General features: G+C 40.8%; 1 protein-coding gene and 1 pseudogene across 1 annotated transcript in view; one reads left to right on the top strand and one right to left on the bottom strand.

The window, feature by feature from the left end:
• FKBP5 (FKBP prolyl isomerase 5) overlaps positions 1 to 27,783 on the top strand; it is a 158,878-nt gene that overhangs the window by 113,628 nt on the left and 17,467 nt on the right. Inside the window, exons 7-8 of the mRNA XM_050787705.1 lie at positions 20,514 to 20,670; positions 26,962 to 27,052. Coding sequence (XP_050643662.1) covers positions 20,514 to 20,670; positions 26,962 to 27,052 — 248 coding nt within the window. The remainder of the gene's footprint in view (positions 1 to 20,513; positions 20,671 to 26,961; positions 27,053 to 27,783) is intronic.
• LOC126952816 (60S ribosomal protein L36-like) lies at positions 9,147 to 11,608 on the bottom strand (annotated as a pseudogene).

Genomic DNA, 27,783 nt, shown 5'->3' with positions numbered 1-27,783 from the left:
GACTAAATTAAATCAAATCTTGCTTTTGGTAATTCTTGTGATGGGAGTCAATTTTTTTTAACTTTTTGTTTTGAAATAATTTTAGAATTACAGAAAAGTTGTGCAACTAGTATACAGTGTTCCCTTATATGCCTCACACAGCTTCCTCTAAATGTTAACATCTTACCTAATCACAGTACATTTATCAAAATCAGGAAGTTAACATTGATGTAGTACCAGTAACTGTTTTCCAGATCTTATTTGAATTTCACCAGTTACTACACTACTGTCGTTTTCTGGTCTAAGATCAAACTCAAGATCCAGCATTGTATTTACTTTTTTTTTTTTTTTTTTTAGATGGAGTCTTGCTCTCTCACCTAGGCTGGAGTGCAGTGATGTAATCTCAGCTCACTGCAACCTCCACCTCCTGGGTTCAAGCAATTCTCCTGTCTCAGCCTCCCAAGTAGCTGGAACTATAGGCGCACGCCACCATGCCTGACTAATTTTTAATTTTTTTTAGAGACATGGTTTCACCATGTTGTTCAGGCTGGTCTTGAACTCTTGACCTCGGGTGATCCACCTGCCTCAGCCTCCCAAAGTGCTGGGATTACAGGCATGAGCCACCGCACCTGGCCTACTCTACTATTTTGAATACAACTGACCATTTTGTAGAATATCCCTCAGTTTGGGTTTCTGGGATGTTTTTAATTAGATTGAGGTTATGCATTTTTTGAAAATACCACTGAAGTGATGTTGTACCTTTCATCATTATCAAGAGGTACATGATACTGATGTCTCATTACTGGTGATGTTACCTTGGAACACTGGGTTAAGGTGAGAAACCATGTTTCACTACTGCAAAGTTACTATTTTCCCTTTGTAATTAAAAAATATTAGGAGGGAAGTACTATCTTGTTTTATATCACAACTTTACACACTCATTTTGACATTTGCTGATTTTTGCATGCAACAGTTATTACTGTACCTTTTGACTAATGGTAAATTCTCTATTGCTGTTATTCTCTCTACATTAATTTGAATCCTACTGTATATTTATTCAGTTGATTTATATCATTATGGACCTGTGTGTATTTATTCTGTAAGTTATTATTCATTACTATTCTTATTTATTTTGTTGTTCAGATTGTCCCAGATTTGACCATTGGAAACTCCTTTGAGTTTGTTTTTGTGTCCTTTCAATATTATCCCCATTTTTTTAAAGCACTTCCTTACTTTCTGGTACCACAAGACACTCATGGCTCGTCTTAAAATTTTCCTGCCCCAGACCTGGAACCAACCATTTCTCCAAAGAGCCCTGATTCCTTGTATTGGAGAAAGGCATTTAGAAACTAAGATCTGAGTGCTAGGTTTGCTCCTGCTATGAGATGTCATCATTCCTAGACCCTCTTAGCAGACAGAGAGATAGAGAACATATGAACCTCAACATACATACATATACATCTGTATGTATTTCTATATCAGCCTGTGTGTGTGTATAGTGGTTGTTGTTTCGTTTTGTTTTTTTGGAGACAGAGTCTTACTCTGTCACCCAGGCTGGAGTGCAGTGGTGCAATCTCAGCTCACTGCAACTTCCGCCTCCCAGGTTCAAGCGATTCTCCTGTCTCAGTCTCCGGAGTAGCTGGGATTACAGGTGCCCACCACCACGCCCAGCTGTTTTTTGTATTTTCAGTAGAGATGGGGTTTCACCATGTTGGCCAGGCTGGTCTCGAACTCCTGACCTCATGGTCTGCCTGCCTTGGCCTCCCAAAGTGCTGGGATTACAGGAATAAGCCACCGTGCCTGGCCAGCCTGTATATATATGTGAAAAACCACGAATACTCACTGGCAGTTGCAGTTCCAGTTCCAATCCAACACTGCAAGTTTACTTGCCCTTTGCTCATTTGAAACACCATTCTCCAGAAGTGAGAAAGTGCTCTCATTCTCCACAGCATACTCATGGCTCCATCCTAGTGTATATGTAAGGTGGTTTTAGAATTGCTAACCTAGACCCCTGTGACAAACTGACTTTAGGAAATATTTGTGTATAGTACCTTTTGTCATTGACCTTATAGTGTATATTCAAAACACTTGCTTTCCAACTGAGGTAACTTCTTTCTTCCTCACCCCCTTCAATGTGATTGTGTTACTCAGTTGTAACAAATTGTTCATTTGTTACTGTTTATATTCCATTTTGGGTTCCTGCCATGCTCTGGTTAATTTTAATTATTTGTTTTATTTTAGATATGTGAAACATTATCATGATTTTAAACTAAACAAAAAACAATATACTCAAAAGTGTCATTCCCCCCCTCATCCCTATTAACCTGTTCCCATTTCCCCATTATTTCCACCCTATTCCAGTCTCATTAGTTATGTCATTAGATCCTGGTTTTTCTTCCTGTATTTTATTATGTTTTATGTCATTTTATTTCTTCTGTTTCTGTTAACAAAGGGAGCCAGGTATGGTGGCTCACACCTGTAATCTCAGCAATTTGGGAGGCTGAGGCAGGAGGATGGCTTGACCTCAAGAATTTGAGACCATCCTGAGTAACATAGAGACCTTGTCTCTACAAAAAATTTAACATTTAGCCACGTGTGATAGCACATGCCTCTAGTCCCAGCTACCCAGAAGGCTGAGGCAGGAGGATCTCTTGAGCCCAGGAGTTCAAGGCTGCAGAGAGTTGTGATCATGCCACTTGTACTCCAGCCTGGGCAACAGAACAAGGCTCTGTCTCCGCTTAAAGAAAAAGAAAAAAAGAACAAAAGAAAGGGCAATGACTAATCTTTTGTCTTTCATCTTGATAGAATGTACTTTCCTGGGAAATTTTAGAGTAAATGGTTGATTTTACTTTTTCACTCAAAAGACTTCCTTGGTTTTCTGGAACAAATCTATTTTATAGAAATTTATTGTGTCATACTTTCATTTATCAAGGTTAAAATGTCCTGGTTTTTCCTCCTTTAAACAAGTTAGCTATCTGGGGGAGGAGAACAAAGATTACCCTAAAGGTGGTCCCTGTTCAAAACCAAGATCACCTTGTTCTTTTTGAAATCTTCTCAGTCTTTACTGGTTTGCCTTTTCTTTATAGCATCACCAGATACACTTAGATGTGAAACCAGATATAAAACCTGGAACTAGGCCAGGTGTGGTGGCTCATGCCTGTAATCCCAGCACTTTGGGAGGCCGAAGCGGGCAGATCACCTGAGGTCAGGAATTCAAGACCAGTCTGGCCAACATGGCAAAACCCCATCTCTACTAAAAATACAAAAAATTAGCTTGGAGTGGTGGTGGGCACCTGTAATCCCAGCTATTTGGGAGACTGAGGCAGGAGAATCACTTGATCCTGGGATGCGGACGTTGCAGTGAGCAGAGATCACACTACTGCACTCCAGCCTGGGTGACAGAGTGAAACTCCGTCTCAAATAAATAAATAAAATAAAATACAATAAAACCTGGAACTAAAGTCAGCTGTAGAGTGAACAAGAACAATAGACACTGATCACCCATTACAATTTGTTGTTATAGATACGTGATTTACTAAATTTCTGCCATTTCTGTGTAAAGAGACAATGAAGTGGTGTGGAGGAGGGGACAGATAGGCTTTGAAAGTGATGGACTTGAGTTTCGAATCTTGGAATTGCTCCCTGATATTTTTATGACTTTAGACAAGTTACGTAACTACCTGGAGCATCCAGTTTTTTTAAAATCTGTAAAATGGGAATAATTTTCACTCCCACAGGTTGTGTGACAGTGATATGGTTTGGCTATGTGCCTACCCAAATCTCATCTTGAATTGTAGTTCCCATGATCCCCACGTGTCGTGGGAAGGACCCAGTGGGAGGTAACTGAATCATGGGGGCAGTTTCTCCCGTGCTGTTCTCATAATAGAGTGAGTTCTCACGAGATCTGATGGTTTTACAAGTGTCTGGCAGGGAAACCCTGCCGGCCCTTCTGTCTCCTCCCACCATGTGAAGAAGGGCATGTTTGCTTCCCCTTCTGCCGTGATTATAAGTTTTCTGAGGCTTCCCCAGCCATGTGAAACTGTAAGTCAATTAAACCTCTTTTCATTATAAATTACCCAGTCTTGGGCAGTTCTTCATGGCAGCATGAGAATGGACTAATACAAATAGTTATGAACAAGAATGTCAGACATTTAGTGGACAGTTAATTTTTTCTACCCTATATATTGTGTTTCACTAATTTGTTTTGCTTCCTTTTAATTGATCTAAGGAAAAAGATCCTTGACTCCTCTTTTTCTTTTTCTGTCGCCAAGGCTGGAGTGCAATGGCACATCTTAGCTCACTGCAACTGTGGCCTCCCAGGTTCAAGTGATTCTCCCACCTCATCCTCCCGAGTAGCTAGGACTGCAGGCAATACCACCACACCCAGCTAATTTTTGTATTTTCAGCAAAGATGGGGTTTTGCCATGTTAGCCAGACTGATCTTGAACTCCTGACCTCAGGTGATCCACCCACCTTGGCCTCCCTAAGTGTTGGGATTACAGGCGTGAGCCACTGTGCCTGGCTGTCTCCTCTTTTTCTTATCTACTACACGTCATCCATCAGCAAATCCTCTTGGCTCTACCATGGTTATTAGAGACCTAATTTGCCTTTAATAACCATCTTCAAATTAATCATGTATCTTAATAGTAATCTTATCTAACTCATATTTCTCTAGGTTCTGGGGGAAGAATAACATTATGGACTCAAGAAGGCTTTTACTGAATTGTAAACTTTTACTTCCTTTTCATAATTCGTCTGTGTATGGAGGAGATAGCTTAGGTTAGTTTGATGGGATTATTCTTTCTCAAAGAAATTTTGATTTTTACTCTTTATATGAGGATCCTAATGGTTGCAGATCAGTTTCTAGAATCTGTCCCACTATGCTTTTTCTTGTGTCAGTTAAGATGACCATCTTGTAATTTTTATTCAAAGTTTTCCTTTCATTTAAAAAGTTACTGTGTCCTAAGGTACTCTAATTGATATGATTATGATGACTGATACTTCAGTCCTTATACTTAAGTTTAATTGCAAGTCATGGCTACATTGCTACTTTTAAGCTTTGCTTTCTTAGAAAATCAAATCTGACTTACATAAGGTTCTAAATAGTTACCAATTACTCTTCCCCCATCCCCCAGTCTCTCACATCGTCTGATTTGTCAACTTTAGTGGTTGGAAGAGGCCCATCAAAATGCTGGCTGTGTGTGGTTCTCTTGCCTCTCAGTACTTTCAGCCACATTTGAATGCAAAGAATGCAGATAGTCAGCAGTATTTTTAAATGTGAAATTTTCAACAGAGTGTTCTACAGGTTCCAGTTGTTGGTGTACCTCCTTTCCCTCTCCAAATCTCACTGAAATGATAGATGGAGGGAGCAAAGATTTTCAAAAGAAGAAGAAGAAGTCAATAATAGTGCTGGAAAGGGGAGGAATGTAACAGTGGATCAGAAATTATAGAGAATTTCTGGAATATGTAAAGTTGATGGAGTTGGACCAATGGAAACTAGTCTCAGCAAATCCAACAGGTGTAAAGAGGACTTATGCAGAGGTACATACTGTTCCTCTCAACAGGCTTAGGCGGAACTCCAAGCTCATAGTCAGCTGGTATGAGGCAGCCCGAGCAAGCTGTGCAGCAATCATCAGGGTTGTTATAAAACAAGATGGGAACAGCGGGGCCAGTAAACCTCCAGTGCAGTAGTTCTCAACTTTTCCTGAATTTAGAATTACCTAGGGGGCTTTTTAAAATTCCGACACCCAGGCCGGGCGCGGTGGCTCAAGCCTGTAATCCCAGCACTTTGGGAGGCCGAGACGGGCGAATCACGAGTTCAGGAGATCGAGACCATCCTGGCTAACACGGTGAAACCCCGTCTCTACTAAAATACAAAAAAAATTAGCCGGGCGAGGTGGCGGGCGCCTGTACTCCCAGCTACTCGGGAGGCTGAGGCAGGAGAATGGCGTGAACCCGGGAGGCGGGGCTTGCAGTGAGCTGAGATCCGGTCACTGCACTCCAGCCTGGGCAACAGAGCCAGACTCCGTCTCAAAAAAAAAAAAAAAAAAAATTCTGACACCCAGACCAGTTAAATAAGAATCTCAAATCTCAGAAGGTGGAACTCTAGGCACAAGTTTTTTTTGTTTTTGTTTTTGTTTTTGTTTTTGTTTTTTTGAGACGTAGTCTCCCTCTGTCGCCCAGGTTGGAGTGCAGTGGCGCGATCTCGGCTCACTGCAAGCTCCGCCTCCCAGGTTCACATCATTCTCCTGCCTCACCCTCCCGAGTAGCTGGGACTACAGGTGCCCGCCACCGCGCCTGGCTAATTTTTTATACTTTTAGTAGAGACGGGGTTTCACCGTGTTAGCCAGTATTGTCTCGATCTCCTGACCTTGTGATCCACCCGCCTCGGCCTCCCGAAGTGCTGGGATTACAGGCGTGAGCCACAGCGCCCGGCTTTTTTTTTTTTTTTTTTTTTTTTTTTAAACTCCCAGATTATTCTAGTTTGCAGGCAAGGACTGAAAACTACTAGACTAGGGTCTGGCTGTGACTTTTTCTCCCAAGCTAAAACCAGTAAGACCAGGTTCTAAAATAAAATAGAAAAATAATAAAATACATTTAAAAATAAATAATAAAATCAAATGTGCCTCAAAAGACTCCAAGTGTTGGGACTTAGACTAGGGAAAATGAATGCAGTTTTTGAAACCTTTTTGGTTATTTGAGATGGAGTCTCACTCTGTCACTCAGGCTGTAGTGCAGTGGCACCATCTCAGCTCACTGCAAGCTGCACCTCCCAGGTTTACGCCATTCTCCTGCCTCAGCCTCCCGAGTAGCTGGGACTACAGGCGCCTGCCACCACACCCAGCTAATTTTTTTGTATTTTTAGTAGAGACGGGGTTTCACCGTGTTAGCCAGGATGGACTCGATCTCCTGACCTCGTGATCCACCTGCCTTGGCCTCCCAAAGTGCTGGGATTACAGGCGTGAGCCACCACGCCCGGCCTTTTTTGAACTTTTAAAACAAATTTAAAGGGGAAAAAAGTGAAAAGACAGCTTTTCACAGTAAATAATGCTAAAGTATTCTGCTCCTGAAGTCAGCTTTCCTGTGCCATCATGCCCAGCTCATAGTAAATGCTTAATAAATATTTGTGAAATCTTCACCCTTAGATCCCCGCAATCAGCCCATCCTTTTGCAGAAAGGCCTGCCATGGAAACATACCCAATTGCTTAGAAAAATGGTGCCAGCTAACCATAGTCATTTGATCATCCCAAATCCTTCCTTTATAATATGGCCAGACAATAAAGAATCATCAGCAAATCTCATGAAAAAAAGCACCACTAAAGTGGACTAACAGAAGAAGTAGAAGAGAACTTTAAAAATACTAATTATTGTCTTCAGAAATTGTTAACAGGACATCAAATTCACAAGTCAAAAAGCCAACTTCCCTGAAAAAGGAAAGGGAGGACAAGAAAGTTTCTGGAAATTAGACCATGATTAATCAAAACTAAAACTCAGAGGAAGGGTTGAAGAGCAAAATGGACAGTCCCTGAAATCTGGTGATCTGAAAGACAGCCAAGGATTTCTCAGAACACAGGAAAAAAGAGGGATGAATAGTGAAAAAGAAATTAGAAGATACGGATAATAAATCCAGGAGAGGTAATATGCATCTAATCAAACATCTAATAGAAAATTTCCTATAGGCGATGAAAGAAAAACAGTCTTAAGATTGAAAGGGCCAGTTGATAGTGGTACCCACGAGGAAGGAGTGATTTTTCACCCAGATACATCCTGGTGAAATTTCTGAATTCTGTAGCTTACAAGAAAATTCTGAAGTCTTCCAAGGAAGAACAAGCTATGTGCAAAGGAATAAGAATCTTACTCATTACACCAAAGACAATGCTTTTGATCATTGTCTATAGCTATATGTATTTTGAACCTAGAATTCCGTACTCAGCCAAACTATCATTTATGTACGAGAACAAAATTAACTTTTTGGAATTTGCAGACTCATATTTTTGAAAAAAATACTGTGAGATGTACCAAAACAAACAAAAAAATAAGAAGCAACAACTCAAGGCATAAGAAACAGTAGCGAGAAAAAAAAAGTAATTCCCATATCAGATACATTTATCCTGAAAGATCTCTGAAGCAGTAGAGCTGTAATGTTAAAAGTAATATTAATAGGCCGGGCGCGGTGGCTCAAGCCTGTAATCCCAGCACTTTGGGAGGCCAAGACGGGTGGATCACGAGGTCAGGAGATCGAGACCATCCTGGCTAACACAGTGAAACCCTGTCTCTACTAAAAAATACAAAAAACTAGCCAGGCGAGGTGGCGGGCGCCTGTAGTCCCAGCTACTCAGGAGGCTGAGGCAGGAGAATGGCGTGAACCCGGGAGGCAGAGCTTGCAGTGAGCTGAGATCCGGCCACTGCACCCCAGCCTGGGCGACAGAGCAATACTCCGTCTCAAAAAAAAAAAAAGTAATATTAATAATGAAACAGTCTGGACTGGGCACAGTGGCCCACACCTGTAATCCCCACAATTTGGGAGGGCAGGGTAGGTGTGTCACTTGAGGCTGGGAGTTCAAAACCAGCCTGGCCAATATGACAAAACCCCATCTCTACTAAAAATACAAAATTTAGCAAGGTATGATGGCACATGCCTGTAATCCCAGCTACTCAAGAGGCTGAGGCAGGAAAATCACTTGAACCCAGGAGACAGAGGTAGCAGTGAGCCAGGATTATACCACTGCCTGGGTGACAGAGGGAGACTCTGTCTCAAAATAATAAAAAAACAATAACAACAGTCTGGATTCTGGGTTATTTTAACAAAAGGTGGTGAGGGTAGGAAATGAAGAGGGGAAGGCAAAATTGTCTAAAATTATTTTATTTTTTAAAACATTTTTTGGCCGGGCATGGTGGCTCACGCCTGTAATCCTAACACTTTGGGAGGCCGAGGCAGGCGAGTCATGAGGTCAAGAGATCAAGACCATCCTGGCTAACACGGCGAAACCCCATCTCTACTAAAAATACAAAAAATTAGCTGGGCGTGGTGGGGGCGCCTGTAGTCCCAGCTACTTGGGAAGCTGAGGCAGGAGAATGGCGTGAACCCGGGAGGCAGAGTTTGCAGTAAGCTGAGATCATGCCCCTGCACTCCAGCCTGGGCGACAGAGCAAGACTGTCTCAAAAAAAAAAAAATTTTTTTTGGAAATGAGGTCTTGCTCTGTCGTCCAGGCTGGCATGCAGTGGCACAGTTGTGGCTCATTGCAGCTCAACCTCCTGCCCTCAAGCCATCCTCCCACCTCAGCCACCAGAGTAGCTGGGACTGCAGGTGCACACCCAGCTAACTTTTTTTATCCTTCTAGAGACTGGGTCTTGCTATATTGCTCAAGCTGGTCTTGAACTCCAGGGCTTAAGCGATCTGCCTGCTGCAGCCTCCCAAGTAGTTGAGATTACAAGCTAGTGTACTACCACAACTAGCTGTCTTAATTTCTTGTTCCAGGGGAGATTATGCTGATTAATTCTTTTATTTTATTTTATTTTATTTTTAAGATTCAGGGGAGACATGTGCCAGTTTGTTACATGGATATATTGTCTGTAATGCTGAGGTTTGGGCTTCTATTGAACCCATCATCCAGGTAGTGAACATAGAATATAGGCCTTGTACCTACCCCTCCATCGTTTTTCACTTTTGGAGTCCCCAGTGTCTCTTGTCTCCATCTTTATGTCTGTGTGTACTCAGTTTAGCTCCTACTTATAAGTGAGAACAGGCAGTATTTGGTTTTCTATTTCTGTGTTAATTCACTTAGGATAGTGGCCTCCAGCTGCATCTGTGTTGCTGTAGGGGACATCCTTTCATTCTTTTTTATGGCTGCATAGTATTTCATGGTGTATATGTACCACATTTTCTTTTTTTTTTTCTTCTTTCAAGTCTGTCAAGCTATTCTTTACTTTGGAGAGAGGGCAGGGCAGAGTGCTCTGTCCTTCTTGGCAGTGGCTTTTGTCACGGTGGCCAGGACATTGCTCACCTCCTCCTGCTTCCTCTTGGTGCGGATGTGCATCCCCACCCTTGTCTTGATGAACTTGAGGGCCCATTTGTCCTTGGAAACCTTCAATAACTCCATGGTGCACGGCTCGTATGGGGTGAAGCCACACACCTCTCAGATCATATCCTGCACGAACTTGGTGTATTTGGTAAGGTGCCTGCCAGGGCGGCTGTGCCTGCCAGGGCGGCTGTGCCTGGGCTTCCTCACGTTCTTGTCACCTTGTGGCCCTTATTGAGGCCCATGGCCATAGGGTAGCACAGAGCCATGGCTGCTGCTCTCCAATGGTGGCCGTAGTGGAAGGAAGCCCACATTTTCTTTATCCAATCCACCGTAGATGGACACCTAGGTTGATTCTGTGTCTTTGCTACTAAGAATATAACTGTACTTAAGAGTAAGTGCTGTGCTGGGCATGGTGGCTCATGCCTGTAATCCCAGCACTTTGGGAGGCCAAGGTGGGAAGATCACTTGAGCCCAGGAGTTTGAGACCGAACTGGGCAACATAGTAAGACCCCATTTCTACAGAAAAAAAAAAAAGGAAAAAAAAGCCAGGCATGGTGATGCATACCTGTAGTGCTGGCTAATCAGGAGGCTGTAGTGGGAGGATCATTTGGGTCACATTTATACCACTGCACTCTAACCTGGACAACAAAGCTAAACCCTGTCTCAAAACAAAACAAGCTGGGTGTGGTGGCTCATGCCTGTAATCCTAGCACTTTGGGAGGCCGAGGTAGGCGGATCATTTGAGGTCAGGAGTTTAAGATCAGCCTGGCCAATATGGTGAAACCCTACCTCTACTAAAAATACAAAAATTAGCCAGGCGTGGTGGCGGGTGCCTATAGTCCCAGCTACTTGGGAGGCTTAGGCAGGAGAATTGCTTGAACCTGGGAGGTGGAGGCTGTAGTGAGCTAAGATCATGCCACTGCACTCTAGCCTGGGCAACAGAGTGAAACTGTGTCTCAAACACACACACACACACACACACACAATGCTGCAGTAAACATGTCAGTGCAAATGCTAGCTCTCTTTCTGATAGAACGATTTATTTTCCTTTGGTTGTATACCCAGTAATGGATTGCTGGGTCAAATGGTAGTTTGATTTTTAGTTCTGTGAGAAATTTCCAAAATGCTTTCCACAGGAGTTGAACTGATTTCCATTCTCATCAACAGTGTTTAAGCATTCCCTTTTCTCCACAACCTTGCCAACATCTGTTATTTTTTGATTTTTTAATAATAGTCATTCTGACTCAGGTGTGAGATGGTATCTCATTATGGTTTTGATTTGCATTTCTCTGATGATTGGTGATGTTGAGCATTTTTTGCAGGTTCGTTGACTGCTTCTTCGTGTCGTTTGCCTACTTTTTAATGGGGCTATTTTTTTTTTCTTGTTGATTTGTTTAAGTTCTTTATAGATTCTGGATATTAGTCCTTTGTCAGATACATAATATGCAAATATTTTCTCCCATTCTGTAGTTTGTCCATCTGCTTTGTTGGTAGTTTATTTTGCTATGCTGAAGCTCTTTAGTTTAATTAGGTCCCAACTGTCAGTTTTTCTTTTTGTTGCATTTGATTTTGGGGACTTAGTCATAAATTCTTTGCCTAGGCAATGTCTGGAAGAGTATTTTCTTTTTTTTTTTTTTTTTCTGAGACGGAGTCTCGCTGTGTCGCCCAGGCTGGAGTGCAGTGGCCGGATCTCAGCTCACTGCAAGCTCTGCCTCCCGGGTTTTTACGCCATTCTCCTGCCTCAGCCTCCCGAGTAGCCGGGACTACAGGCGCCCGCCACCTCGCCCGGCTAGTTTTTTGTATTTTTTAGTAGAGACGGGGTTTCACCGTGTTAGCCAGGATGGTCTCGAACTCCTGACCTCGTGATCCGCCCGTCTCGGCCTCCCAAAGTGCTGGGATTACAGGCTTGAGCCACCGCGCCCGGCCTGGAAGAGTATTTTCTAGGTTTTCTTCTGGGATTTATATGCTTCGAGGTCTTACATTTAAGCCTTTAATCCATCTTGAGTTTGTTTTTATATATGGTGAGAGGTAGAGGTCTGGTTTCCTATTTGGATGCCTTTTATTTCTTTCTCTTGCCTGATTGCTCAGGCTAAGACTTGCCATATACCAATTGCTGTGGCTCAGTACCATGCCGAATAGGAGTGGACACTCTTTTTTTGTTCCAGTTCTTAGGCAGAATGCTTCCAACTTTTGCCCATTCGGTATGATATTGACAGCTCAGTGCAGTGGTTCACACCTGTAATCCCAGGACTTTGGAAGACCGAGGCAGGAGGATTGCATGAGCTTAGAAGTTCAAGACCAGCCTGGGCAGCATAGTGAAACCTTGTCTCTACAAAAAATAAAAAAAAATTAGCCGCACATAGTGGCATGCCCCTGTAGTCCCAGCTTACTTGGGAGGCTGATGCAGAAGGATCACTGGAGCCTGGGTGATAGAGGCTTCGGTGAGTTTGGTTGCACCACTGCACTCCAGCCTGGGCAATGGAATAAGACTTTGTCTCAAAAAAAAAAAAAAAAAAAAAAAAGTTATTGTCATCGGCGGCTCTTACTATTTTGAAGTATATTCCTTTGATGCTTAGTTTATTGAGGGTTTTTTTATAATGAAGGGATGTTGGATTTTATTGAATGCTTTATGCTGACTGATTCTGAACATTGATAAATGTGTGTGTGTGTGTGTGTGTGTGTATATATATATATATCTTTAAATGATTTGTTCAGACTTTAATGGAAAGTACTAGTAAGAATAGCATGTAGAATTTCCAAACCACCCCATGTGGAGTGGGGAAATAGAGGAACAAGGAAAACTTCATCAATTGAGCAAAAGTTGTTTTAAAAAATAAGAAAACACTGGCCGGGCGTGGTGGCTCACGCCTATAATCCCAGCACTTTGGGAGGCCAAGGCAGGCAGATCATGAGGTCAGGAGATCGAGACCATCCTGGCTAACATGGTGAAACCCTGTCTCTACTAAAAATACAAAAAATTAGCTGGGCGTGGTGGCAGGCGCCTGTAGTCCCAGCTACTCGGGAGGCTGAGGCAGGAGAATGACGTGAACCCGGGAGGCAGAGGTTGTAGTGAGCCGAGATCGCGCCACTGCTCACCAGACAGAGCAAGACTGTCTCAAAAAAAAAAAAAAAAAGAAAAAGAAAACATCGTGTGAAAAACCTAAGACAAGAATAAAACCACTCATGTCAGTGATTACAAAAAAATATGAATGGGGTAAAGTCACCTATTAAAGGAAAAAGGTCTTATAAAGTGAGAACAACAATAATGTCTAGCTACATGTTCTTTATAAATGAAACACCAAAAATGTACCAAAAATTGAAAATAGAGGAAAGATTACATCTGCCCATATTGAGATCTGATGGAGCTGTGAGACTTTACATTTTTGTTTTTCATATGCTTTTGAAGTATTTATGAATGTCCTGGGATGTAAGTCCAGGAACAGAGAGCAAATTCTTGGAACCACTTTATTATATGTTTTCACAAAATAATGTCATAACGGTACTTGGTCTAAAGTGGCCAGTGTTTATTCTTTCAAATACTTTGGATTTATGTAATTTCTTTCTTCCAAAAAGGTATCTTCAAGTCTTCAGGTAGAATAAAAATCATAGTAGAAAATAAGTCTTTCTGGCCAGCCATGGTGGCTCATGCTTGTAATCCCAACACTTCGGGAAGCCAAGGTGGGAGGATTGCTTGAGGCCAGGAGTATGAGACCAGCCTGGCAACATGGTGAGACCCCATTCTTAACAACAACAACAACAAAATAGCCAGGCGTGGTGGTGTGTGCCTGTAGTCCCAGCTACTAGGGAGGCTGAGGAAAGAGAATAGCTTGAGTCCACGAGTGTGAGGCTGCAATGAGCCATGATCACACCACTGCACTCCAGGCTGGGCAACAGAGTGAGACCCCCAACTCAAAACAAAAAAATAAAGAGGCTGGGCACAGTGGCTCACACCTGTAATCCCAGCACTTTGGGAGGCCGAGGCAGGAGGATCACTTGAGGTCAGGAGTTCAAGACCAGCCTGGCCAACATGGCGAAACCCTGTCTCTACTAAAAACACAAAAATTAGCTGGGCATGGTGGTCCCAGCTACTCGGGAGTCCGAGTCACGAGAATTCCTTGAACTCAGGAGGCAGAGGTTGCAGTAAGTGGAGGTTGTAGTGAGGCAAGATCACACCACTACACTCCAGTCTGGGCAACAGAACGAAACTCTGTCTCAAAAAAAGAAAAAAAAAGTCTTCTGTTGCTACTGCTGCTGCTGCTGTTGTTACAAAAAAAAAAAAAAAAAAATTCCAGCCAGTTGGTCATTTATTTTAGAATAGTATTAAAAAACAAAGGTTCCATGTCAATATAGAATTTGTATAGCTTCCTAGAATTTATTAAAATAGGAATACTAATAGAGTCAAAAAGGAAAATTTATATAAATTAGTGAAAATTACCACCCTGTCCTTAATGCCCTATTTTAAGATTAGTCACTAAATAAATATTTACTTGCTGGCCCTGAACTCTGTGCTGGGTATTGTGAGGCACAAAAGAAGTACAAGATACTGCCTTTGCCTACTAAGAATTTTATTCATACTTTGACAGCTTTCTGTGTTGAGCCATTAAATGTTTTCTTACACAGAGCTCTCAAACATGTTTAATCTGGTATAATTTACCACTAGGTGGAGGAAAATAATTACAGCTAACATTCATGTAGTTCATCTCTGTATATCCACACTTTACAATAGCGTTTTCACATGATAGACACCCTAACATATGAATGAATGAATGAATGAATGAATGAATGAATGAATGAATATCAGGTGCTAGATTAAAAGCTGTAATTCAGTATCTAATTTAATCCTCTCCACAATTATCATTTAGCTAGTATATTATGCACATTCTATCAGTGAAGAAACTGAGCTTCAAATCACTTTAATTACCTTGCCCAAAGTCATAATCAAAGTGCCAGAATGGGACTGGAATCCAGGTCTAACGCAAGTGCTATAGTGGTGTGAAGGGAAGACTGGTAAGGGCTGGTGTTCATGGAGAATTTGTTGCTAGATGTGTACTTCTTGTTTAGACTAAGGAAAAGAAATCATTTGCATAAATGTTACTCAGTTCCAGGAGCCAGGTTTCATGCCTGTTAGCATCTAGCATCTGTCCGTCAGTTCCAGAAGCAATCTTACAGTGGTGTGTGTTCATCCTAAATAATACAAAACAGTGCAGAGGAGGAAGGGGGACAGTTTAGGGGAAATCTGACCACCATGCATGATGGAAGTGTTTCTCTTATTCTCCTGCTTTTAGAAAGCCATCTCTGCTTGCTTTTTCAGGGGGTTATTAAGATCCTACTCTCTTGGATACCATGCTCTATTAGGCAGGAGACACAGGCAGAGAGAAGCTCACTTGGCATGAATCAACCAACAGAGAAAACCTTTGCTCAGTGGGAGTAACCTGTCACAACCTGGTTTTCTCTGGCCACATAACCAGTCTTGTCTAGTAGTAATGCCATTACAACATTCCCATTCAGATCCCCATGACCCAGTAATTGTTTTGAGAATGAGTGCAAAGCTATCAGACACCAACTACTATAATTAGAAAAGGAAAAATAGACACTTACCAGAGCTAATGTCTTTAGGCTGGAGCATTTACAGCTTTTTGGGATTTTTTTGTTTTTTAAGTTATGGAGCCTCTTTCTCAGTTTTGCTTCCTAAAATACAAATTGCATGGTTTAGGGGTTCTTGCATTTCATTTTTGTTACTGCTGTGCACTCTCTTTCCTTTTTTCCCCCCATTTTAATCGGAGTACAAATTGCTGTCAGCACATCGAGTTCATGTGCCAGCCACATTCAGAACAGGGTGTTCTGTGCTCTTCAAAACAAAATTGCTCTAGGGCAGTAAGAGAACAATAAGTCAGAGCTCCAGTTTAAGTGATGTTTTGCAGCTCGCTTGATGTGGTTACACTCCGATTGCGCAGCTAAGCTTGGGTAATTTGGTTTGGTTTGAGTTTGTGGGGATTTGGAGGACCTCTCTCCCCCTTTAAGTTACATAGTCTTTAAGTCAGGAAAAAAATGTTGTCTCTTTTTAACTTGTTTATTTCTTTCTCTACCAAAAAAGCCCTAAGTAGAAGCATCCTGTATGTACTTTTATTCTCTTTGGGCACGTCATAGATGATTTACTTCCCGTAAATCATGCTGCTTGGGATTAGCAACAGACCTCCTGAGCCCTAGAGGCTGCACTCCCAGTGAGTCATGATGGTTATTATTAAATATTTATTAAGTTAGTATTTGCACTAAAAGATGCCAGGTCAAAAAGCAACCACAGGTCTTCCACAGCCAGAGCTGCCATGGTTTTTGTTTTGTTTTGGCTTTTTTGGTAGCAGTTTTAAAGATAACATTAAAAAGAATAAGTGGAGCTATAGGAACTAGTCACATCTGCATCTGTTACCGCAAGTGGGGCCCCTGACTGTGGCAATCAGCAGTCTTTCGTGGCTCCAAGTAGTATGTGAGTTCTTGTCAGCAGTCTTGTAGAACTTGTCACATCAGTGTTCCAAGTTTAGAAACCAGTTAACCCAGCAATGCCCTTTGCTACTTGTAGATGTAGAGAATCAATCGGCTGTATTCACCATGAGGCTGTGATACCTCCTTTTACTCTGACATTCCGAATATTATCAGTATTACAAAGTGATGGTTTTGGTTTTTTTATATAAACTGGGGTGTATGTATCTGGATGTGTATCCGTTTAAGATTTTATAGTACTACAGGGTCCAATTTTGAAGGGTTAGATTTACCAGGAAGAAAAAAAAAAAGATTAGTCCACATGTAAAGTAGAAAATATTTATAAGAGCTACCACAAATGTTTACTGTCCTATTACAGCATCAGACACTAGTTCTGTCATTTATTGTCTCTCTGAGAAAGACGAGCTACAATGAATGTTTTGCTTTCTTAATTATGCCTTTGTTACAGTTTGACTTTTTTTTTTTGGCACAGTTACTTCATTTATCTTTCCCAACATGTTTATTAGTAGCCAGTCTTTTTCCCTCACTAATGATGGGTTATCACATCTAAAGAGAACTTCTGAGATTGCTTATATAATTTTAATATCAAGTACATACATCAAGCTGAAAAACAGCGTAGGAAACTAACGCACAGGCAGGAATCCTTGCAGAGTCTCTGGATTTCCTGTTTTGAAAACATTCAAACTCGATCAACCAAAAGCCACAACAAATGTACTGATAATTTCCTCCCCCACTAAATGTACTCTCCTTAAGGGAGGAAGATGATACTTCCAACAATAAACTTCAGACAAAAAAAATCTGTCAACTAAGTTGTGAGCTACTAGGACAATAAATCTCTATGCTTGAGACATTCCACAATACGTGAGCTGAAATTTACTTTGCTCAGCAAATCTTTTTTTTTTTTTTTAATGAAAAATGTTATTAGTCTAAATTTCTTGGGCAGAGTTTTAAATATTTAGAACTCGTAACCTCTTTAGAAACATCCATTTTTACTCCAGTAAAAATATCTTTTTTTTTTTTTTTAATGGAGACAGGGTCTCACTCTGTCACCCAGGCTGGATTGCAGTTCCCGCAATAATAACTCAATGCAGCCTCGAACTCCTAGGTTCAAGCAGTCCTCCCACCTCAGCCTCCTGAGTAGGTGGGACTTACAGGTGTGCGTCACCACCCTCAGCAAATTCAATAAAAATATCTTAAACCTCAGACTCCCTGTAGAACCTCTCTAGTATGCATGTACAGTCATATGCTGCGTAACATTTTGTTTAACAGCAGATTGCACATCGGACAGTGGTCCTATGAAATTATAATTCCTTATTTTTACTCTACTTTCTCAATGTTTAGATATGCAAATACTTACCATCGTGTTACAGTTACCTACCATATTCAGTACAGTAACATGCTATACCGATTTGTAGCCTAGGAGCAATACGCTATACCACTTAGCCTAGGTTATAGTAGGCTGCTCCATCTTGATTTGTGTAAGAACATTCTAAGATGCTCCCACAATGATGAGAATACCTGATGACACATCTCTCAGAATGTATCCCCATCTTTAAGTGAAGCATGACTGTATTTGAAAATTTTAAAGTTGAATTTATTTTTTAAATGTTTTCCAATCCAGAATGAACTTTCAATTTGCCACAAGTTAATTTTATCTAGAGCATTCTAAAAGTAAGTATAATAGAAGGAATTACCAGCATTTATGACTGTGGGACATAAACTAAAATGCCGTATGCCAGCTCTACCCAGACACTCCAGCTCTAGCCCTTGTTTGGAGGAGCTGACTCAAGAGTTAGGCCCTTTCTAGTTTGACCCAAGTTTCCTAGACCCCATTTTGTGTCTGCAAGGGGAACACGTCAAGATGGTATTAATACTGGTGAGTTAAAAAAGGATAGTGAGTACTCACTTCGGCAGTACATACTTGGAACAATACAGAGAAGATTTAGCAAATCAAAAGGAAGAAGAAAAGGTTAGAAAGCTTTAGAGCATAAATGTCCTGTGGACATTCTGGCACCTAGTGTCTACACCATTCCTGTTCATTTTTCAGTTTTTCTCATTTCTCAGGCCTGGGCTAGAGGTAATTCAATTAAATGATTAACTGCAGGAATTCGATTTGAAGCTGGTTTCTGGGCTATATTGATATTGAGAGTGATATTACCAGGTCATAGAATCATAGAATTTTAGAGCTTCATTGAGATCATGTAGTTCAAAAGTAGAATGAGTTAGATTTGAATTTTTATTTGGAAGATAATAGTTGTCTTATTGGGCATGAAATGAGTATAACAGAACGAGTGATTTTTAGTCTCTCTACAAGTCATTGATCTAAAGTAGATCAGCCAGTGTTAGAAGCATTTTAGGAAATCTCTAATTTTGAATATAGGCTGTTATATTACAGAAGTAGAAATAAAGGATTTTCTCTTTCTTTTTTTTTTCTTTTTTTTTTTTTTAGACAGAGTCTCCCTGTGTTGCCCAGGCTGGAGGCTAGAGTACAGTAGCATGATCTCGGCTCACTGCAACTTCCGCCTCCCAGGCTCAAGTGATTCTCGTGCCTCAGCCTCCCCAGTAGCTGGGATTACAGGCACGTGCTACCACACCTGGCTATTTTTTGTATTTTTAGTAAAGATGGGGTTTTGCCATGTTGGCCAGGCTAGTCTCAAACTCCTGACCTCAGGTGATTCGCCTGCCTCGGCCTCCCAAAGTGCTGGGATTACAGGTGTGAGGCACCGCGCCCAGTCAGGATTTTCTTATGAAATCCAAATTACCATATTGCTTGATGACTGTTATGCTATATTACCAGCCATCCATTTTTCTTATTACATCAAAAACTTAAATAGAAAGAATAAATACCCTTAATATTAAAAGCAGTTGTAAAGTTTCAGAGTATTGTTTTTCCTAGAAATGAAGAGTCTAGGCCAGACGTGGTGGCTCACGCCTGAAATCCCAGCACTTTGGGAGGCTGAGGCAGGTGGATCACCTGAGGGTCAGGAGTTTGAGACCAGCCTGGGCAACGTGGTGAAACCCTAAAAATACGAAATTAACCGGGTGTGGTGGCACACACTTGTAATCCCAGCTACTTCAGAGGCTGAGACAGGAGAATTGCTTGAACCCAGGAGGTGGAGGCTGCAGTGAGCTGATATTGTGCCACTGCACTCCAGCCTAGGTGAGACAGAGCAAGACTCTGTCTCAAAAAACAGTTTAACTGATCAAGAAAAAATAGATATCTGTATGCATTTTTCCTATTTTGTCTTAAGATAAAAAGCCTCTTATTTTAATATGCAATTACCCTGGTAATGAGCTTGGTAAATTGGGGTGGAACAAGGAATTAGGCCTCCCAAAATTGACCTCCTAACATTTCAGGGGAGGTTATTAAGTAATTTGATTTGTGAAGTTATAGTAGACTCTTGATTCTTTCACACTTTATTATTTCCAGTAAGGGATATAGCTAAGATAGTTATTGATGTTGTTGTCTTTGGATTTACCATTGTTATTCAGATATATTTGTGAATGAGATTAGGACTCTTAAAGAAGAAGGAGCATCTGTATTCATTTAACCTTTGTATATCATTGGAGAAATAGCCATTTAGTTTGGTTTTTTGGCATCTGAAGCCAAGATGCAGTTACAGGTGTTTAAGCCATTATATATTTGATATTAAATTTGTGGCATTTGATAACTATTTATTAAATAATCCAGCATGTCTTGACGTTGTATTATAGGTGAGGAAACTTCTGTCACATAGTAGGCTTAGAATAAACCTATGTTTCTGGTTTGTTACCTACTAAGCTGTCTTATTGATACAAATATCAGTAATTACAAGTTTAACCCAAAACAGAAATATGGTTGCTCCTAAACTTTCAGACTGGGTAGACTAAGCTTCACCAAGACATACTGTGTATGTCTCTTGATGAAATGAGAAAGGGGAAATGGTATTTGCTACATTGTCGGCACTCATTTATCACATCACTGAATTAGCCAGTCCTAAGAAGCAGCTCTGTTGACTCCTGTCTCCTTGCCCTCAGTCCACCTGGAAGGCCGCTGTGGTGAAAGGATGTTTGACTGCAGAGATGTGGCATTCACTGTGGGTGAAGGAGAAGACCACGACATTCCAATTGGAATTGACAAAGCTCTGGAGAAAATGCAGCGGGAAGAACAGTGTATTTTATATCTTGGACCAAGGTAAGCAGCATACCAGTTTGGAACACAGTTTAGGAAGTCACCTAAAGGACAGGAATATGCTTGCTTTTTCATTCAGTGTTTTGGCATTTTCAGTGAAGTTAATCCAACAGCGGAAACAATTAAATCAGGCTGCAGTTAGTCATCACATAAATTAATGGACCTTACAATATCATAGAGGTTTGTGAGCATGTTTACTTGATTGATATATGTTCAGAATAGGACTTACAGGCACTTTTTGCTTTTGTGATGATTTGTCTTGCCTGCATTATTGCCAAGACAGGCAGTTATGGACTCTTCTCATATGTGGTTCTCTCACCCCCTCTTTCCTTTTCTCTAAACTAGGCAAGAGGCAGGAAAACATGGGGGTTGGGATCAAAGAAGCATTTGGATGATTTACTACCACTTGAACTTGTGTCACTTGGTCTTATACAGAGTCCCTGAAAAAAAAAAAAAAAAAAACATTCTTCCTGGATCTAAAGGCAACGGAGATGACTCATTTTTTGCCTAAATTTTTCCCATCATAAGGATATCCATTAGCACTTCCAAGCTTAAAGCCATCAGACACTGACAGTCTCTCTTATGAAAACATGTTTAGTATTATTTTTAGATCTAAAATTATACCATGAATCCAACCCTTCTGTCTTGAGAAACAGACCCCTGAGAGAACCCAGGGTGTTTTTATTTTGTCTGCATGAGAGTGCATCTGCTTATCTAGTGTATCCTGCCCCTGGCTCCATGGATTTCAGACAGTGGGATTCTGAGTTACTGAGAATCTTGATGACCTGCACTTGCCAGTAGGTGATGTTATGCCTTTGGTGGTGTCATTTTGTAGACTCTGTAGTAATCCAACGGCAGTTTACCTTTGCCCCAGCACTTGATCCATAATCATATATATATATTTTTTGAGACGGAGTCTTGCTCTGCCACCCAGGCTAGAGTGCAGTGGCATGATCTTGGTTCACTGCAACCTCTACCTCCGGGTTCAAGTAATTCTCCTGCCTCAGCTTCCCAAGTAGCTGAGGCTGAAGATTACAGGCACCCACCACCATGCCCGTCTAATTTTTGTATTTTAAGTAGAGACGGGGTTTCACTATGTTGGCCAGGCTGGTCTCGAACACCTGACTTCAAGTGATCTTCCCACTTCAGCCTCCCAAAGTGCTGGGATTACAGGTGTGAGCCACTATGCCCAGCCCATGATCATATTTTTGAGGTGATGTTTTAGCCATGCAACTACCACTTGAAAATCCTTCCAAAATGCTCTACCTTGAACTCTTTATAGCCCTCACTGAGGCACCCTTTGTATAATGCCTTCTTTTTCTCTACCTGGTTCCTCTTTCCACAAACTATAGCCGCCACTTCAATGTGTCTTATTTATATTAATATTTACTCTATATTTGTAGTTTGTTCTTAGGTAAAACTAATTCTGTTTCTGTGAGATACTTCTTAAAATTCAGATAGAGCATAGAAAAAGCTATCTCAAAAAAAAAAAAAAAAAAAAAAAAAAAAAAAAAAAATAAAAAAAGAAAAAAAAAAAAAAAAAAAAAAAAAAAAAAAAAAAAAAAAAAAAAAAAAAAAAAAAGAAAAAAAAAAAATAAAAAAAAAAGAAAAAAAAAAAAAAAAAAAATATAAAAAAAAAAAAAAAAAAAAAAAAAAAAAAAAAAAAAAAAAAAAAAAAAAAAAGAAAAAAAAAAAAAAAAAAAAAAAAGAAAAAGAGAATTCATATCTAAATAATCTCTAATTACTTTTTTTTTTTTGTAACAGGATCTCACTCTGTCGCCCAGGCTGGAGTGCAGTGGCACAATCATGGCTCACTGCAACCTCAGCCTCCAGGGCTCAGATGATCCTTCCACTTCAGTCTCTGGAGTAGCTGGGACTACAGGTGTGCACCACCACACCCAGCTACTTTTTGTATTTTTTGTGGAGGCAGGGTTTTGCCATGTTGCCCAGGCTGGTCTCCAACTCCTGGACTCAAGTGATCCGCCTGCCTCACCCTCCCAAAGTGCTGGGATTGATTACAGCCACTGCGCCAGGCCATATCTGATTATTTTTAATCAGCATTTCAAAATTACAGTAGTTTTAAACTCAGAGAGGTGGATTTATGTGTAATGTATGTTTTCAAAATTTAAGCTTCCTTAGGATAAATTCTGTATGTATTATGACAATGTAATGTTATATGAACCAGTTTATATACATTACATTTTAGCCTGGCTGACAAGGCAGTTGTGGGGACAGATGTCTCAAGTGTAATGGCAAAGAAAAATAGAAATTGTCTTTATATTTTTTAACGCAAACAGTTCTTTTCAGATTTAAACTGTTTGTTGTCTCATTAGTGGCTAGACCCTGCTCTGTGCACTTGGCCAAGGCACTTAACCCTCCTAAGCCTCAGTTTCCCCTCTGTAAATAGGGATGACAGTATCCACCTCATAAAGTTATGGAGAGCTAAATGAAATCCTGCACATGTAGGGCACAAGTGAGCCCGCGGTGTGTGAGCTTTTGTTGGTATTGTGACAGCTTGCCTTCTCTTCCATTTTACCCTCGGACCACAAGAAAAAGGAAATCCTGTTTAACATGAGATCGATTTTTCAGATCTTTTCAGGCATAAAAGTTGTCAATAGGTTTTCATAAATTTCTAGGTATAAAAATTTTTCATGTGTTTTATGGCAATAGTTTAGCATATTTAGAAAGGAACATTATTTTTGTTCAAGGTGTTGGTATGTTGAAGAATTATGTGAAGTGCATTCTCTGTAATACGAGACTGCTGCATATGCATTATGTAGTACTACATATATATGTAGAAAACCCCTACATGCTATATATGTGTGTGTGTATATATATGTACTTATATGCATACCCTGTGTGTGTGTAGAAAACCCCTACATGCTAAGCATGTTTTCAGTGCATGCAGTGAATTTACTTCTTTTATTCAGGTTCCCACTTTCATAAAACATTGTAGCTAAATGTTGCTATAAGTATGGCTGTTGCAGAAAAAATCTGCAAATAGCTCTTAGTGTTATCTGTATTTCATTCTCCAGAAAATTTCCAAGACAGACCTTCTCTTTGACTCTGATACTCTGATAGACTCTTGGAAAGAATGTTTTCTTTCTTTCCCTCGCCCACCCTCCGAGACAGGGTCTCACTCTGTCGCCTAGGCTGGAGTACAGTGGCATAATCGGTAGCCTCGAACTCCTGGGCTCAAGGGATCCTCCCACCTCAAGCTCCCAGGTAGCTGAGGCTATAGGCATGCTCCACCCTGCCTGGCTAATTTTTTTCATTTTGTAGAAACAGGGTCTTACTAAGTTGTCCAGGCTGATCTCAAACTCCTGGGCTCAAGCAGTCCTCCAGCCTCAGCCTCCCAAAGTGCTTGGGATTACAGGTGTGAGCCACCACGCCCGGCCTAGAATGTCTTCATAGTAAGAAATTCATAAAACATTTCCAGACAATCCATTTTTCTTTCTCCTCATTGGGACAATATCTTCCCTTTGTATTGTTTTAAATACTGAGACTAATAAATCTTTTTTGTTTTAGGTAAAGTGTATATAGTTTTAACTTTTTTTCCTTCCTTTCCTTATGTTTCTGTCATGCATGAACTCCAAACAAAAACATAGGCTATTGGTCGGGCAAGGTGGCTCACACCTGTAATCCCAGCACTTTGGGAGGCCAAGGCAGGAGGATCACTTGAGGTCAGGAGTTCAAGACCAGCCTGGCCAACATGGTGAAACCCCGTCTCTACTAAAAACACAAAAATTAGCTGGGCATGGGGGCACATGCTTGTAATCCCAGCTCCTCAGGAGGCTGAGGCAGGAGAATCACTTGAACCCAGGAGGCGGAGGTTGCAGTGAGCTGAGATCGTACCACTGCACGATGCCTGGGGTGACAGAGTGAAACCCTTGTCTCAAAAAAAAACAAAAACAAAAAAACAAAAAACGGCTACCAAGAGCCATAGTGTCTAGTTATGAGGCAGTATGAGTCAAAAAAACCCTGATTTTCTGGGGACACACGGGGTCTGAATTTAAACCCTGGCTCTACCACTGCCTCTTTGTGTGACTTCTCAGGAAGCACTTATCTCTGAGCTTCTGTTTCTTTATCTGTAAAAATGGAGCGATTGATAAGAGCTTGTAGTCCAAGTGCTTCTTATATGCACATTAAGGCTTAATGGTCATTAAAAGTCATTATTTGTATCTCTGATCTCTGGAGGAAACTTAATTCAAGGGCATTAACACTGAATTCCTTTTGTTACTGTAGTCTAGATTATTTTTTGGTTGGGTCCTGGGATTCCTCTTGTGGTGTTTTGTTTTTCAGTCAGATGAGTTGAGTGCCCTGGTTCCTTCTTTACCCAGGCTGACAACTTTCTGTGTAATATGGAAGTCAGGATAGGTGCTGCCAGAATATCTTGCCGTGGGCTTTCACCTCTGCAAGATCATGTGCGCCACATGTATCTTGACTGAATCCCTTCATTTTAACCTGGGAGAGAGTGTAGAAATAATATTTTTCTTTAGTCTTCTTTCATCCCATCAATAATAGGACACTTGGTGCCTCTCTTCATTCAACCCCACACTCCCCACCCACCTTCCTCTAAGGCAGATTTTCTCATCCTCAGCACTGTTGACACTTTGGGCTTGCTAATTCGTGGTCATAGGGGGCTGTCTTGTGCATTGTAGAATATCCAGCACCAGTAGCACCCCCATAGTTGTGACAACCCATAGTATTTCTGGACATTGCCAAAGGTTTCCTGGAGGGAAGAGGAGTTAAAATCACCCTGGTTGAGATCCACTGGTCTAAGGCAAATGCCAGATCATTTGTTGTATTTGCAACTGCTTAGCACAAGACTCCAAATATAACATGCTGTCAGTAAACATGTGCTTAGCAAGGACTCACCTACCTACCTGGGTAGTTAAGGATTTTTTTTTTTTAATTTATCAGATGGCAGAAACAAGATAGTAGATATATACATCTAAGATCTCAAAGTAGAAAATTAGGCATCACTTCTTAAAATTGGTCATTGGTAATCATGTCCTTTTTTATGTCTTTGCGGAAGATACCCTTTGCCCAGCTCCTCATTCCCAGCAGCTCTTGTATCTCTATTCCTCTTTCTGGCTCCAGCTTCCATTTTCTGTGTAGCAGTGGAGGTGAGTGAGTAAGCATTTTTATTCCTGGAAAATTCAGGCAAAGGGTAAATAAAGTGGTGCAAGCAACAAAATTTGAGTGTTCCCACTCTAGTCCCTTTGCCCCAGAGAAAACTGGAGGTATTAGATAACTTGGTTTTGACATTCTTTCAACCTGTACCCTGAAAGCTTGAGTTTACTAAGTTTTTGTAATACTGTTTCATATATTAAAGAACAGCTTGACTTGCAACAAATGGGAACAGAATATATTCCGGTGAACACTTGACTAATATGCTAGGCCTTTTTCTAAACACTGGGAAACAGTCGAACCAGACAGAGCTCTGCTGCAGCTCCCATTCTAGTAAATATCTGCTTCCGGAATACATTTAATTTGCTGGAGATCTTACATGATCCCAAAAAAGCAAATTTGTATGTCCTCAGTTATTTTTTTCAGTAAGTTTTGGCTAAAAGGTATAGAATCCTACACTCTAATAGCTACAAGCCATAAGAATATGTCTCTAGAGGAGGTGTCAGAACTTGCTAGGACAGCTATTTTTGAGTATGTCATTATGTTATTTGTGTTTCTTCATGTGCTTTTACAAAACTTAAATAGTGTGAAAACTTTTCTCTCCTGATGTGTGAGCCTTTCCCCTTCACTTACGTGACTGGAAGTGATACTACTAGAAGGTGACAGCACTTTAAAGTTAAAAGCTTATTAAAACATCCTTCCAGCGAGTACCACTCTAACAATTACAGTGACTGTGTCCTCTCTGTCCTTTCTGCTGATAAAACTTAGGGGAAAATTCCTGGCAGCTAAATCATGGCCATTTTTTAAAAAAAAAAAAAAAAAAACAAAAAAAAAAAAAAAAAACACTAGATATAAAATCAAGTAGAGAAAAAGGCAGTGACATTTAAAATCCCATGAATCAAGCTGCCCCAAGGAGTACAGGTGTTGCATTACATGTGAATGTGAAGGAAAAAAGAAAACTAAACTAGCCTGGTTTCTAAGAAAACTGTAGCAGTGAAGATACTTCACACTGTATCTTCTGGTCAACATCTGGTTTGTCTTCAGGGTCTCTGACATATGTAGCTTGCAAATGATAGCTCTGTTGATGCCTCAAAATACTGAAGGAAGTGCCTGGAAATACACCAATTCTTTTAAAGTTTTATTTTTTACTCTCCATTTCAGATATGGTTTTGGAGAGGCAGGGAAGCCTAAATTTGGCATTGAACCTAATGCTGAGCTTATATATGAAGTTACACTTAAGAGCTTCGAAAAGGTGAGAAAATACCAACTTCCTTAAAATCATGGTAGATTTCTTCTCCATCCACTTCCTATAAATCAGTATCTTATTTTAGTAGGTGGTATAGATAGATGGTGTTTATTCATTATCAAGTTTGTCTCTTGCCTCCAACACTACTGCTGAAGAATAGGACAACTGACATAGCACAGCTGATATACAACGAAGGAGCTCCGTGTTCTTATTTTGTTCCTATGTGTCAGCTTTTTTTTTTTTTTTTTAAACTTTTTTGGGTAGAATCCAAGACTTGTTCCCTTATTTGTTCCTAGACTTGTTCTTTTTGTACTTTTTTTTTCCTGGGTTGAGGACAGAAAGGTTCACGTTCTGCCAAGTGGCTCCTTGGGGGAGTGGGGTGCAGCTTTTCAGAGCTGAACGGATTGTACCCTTCACAGGAGTCACGAAGGGGCCTGCACTGTGACTCCAAGTTGTTATCCCAACTGCAAGTCCTCGAAGGCCTCTAGGCTGTGTGACCAGGGATACGAGAAAGAAACCGGCTAACCCGAAGTCTTTTTTTTTTTTCATACTTCTCCAAGTAGAGATGAGAGAGAATTTGTCAGTTGCCTTGGATTCCAGAAACAGTATGACTCCTTGAACATATTTTCATCTCAGTTTCACTCTGGAGGCTCCCAGCAGCAGCTGAACTGGACACACACAGCATATACCTGAGCTAGGTATGCTGTCGTCTTCGGCCACATGCCCCTGGCATTTCC

The sequence above is a fragment of the Macaca thibetana genome, chromosome 4 (genome assembly GCF_024542745.1).
Source record: "Macaca thibetana thibetana isolate TM-01 chromosome 4, ASM2454274v1, whole genome shotgun sequence".
In the NCBI taxonomy this organism is placed as follows: Eukaryota; Metazoa; Chordata; class Mammalia; order Primates; family Cercopithecidae; genus Macaca; species Macaca thibetana.
The sequence above is the reverse complement of the archived record's forward strand: the minus strand, read 5'-3'. Positions and strand labels throughout refer to the sequence as shown.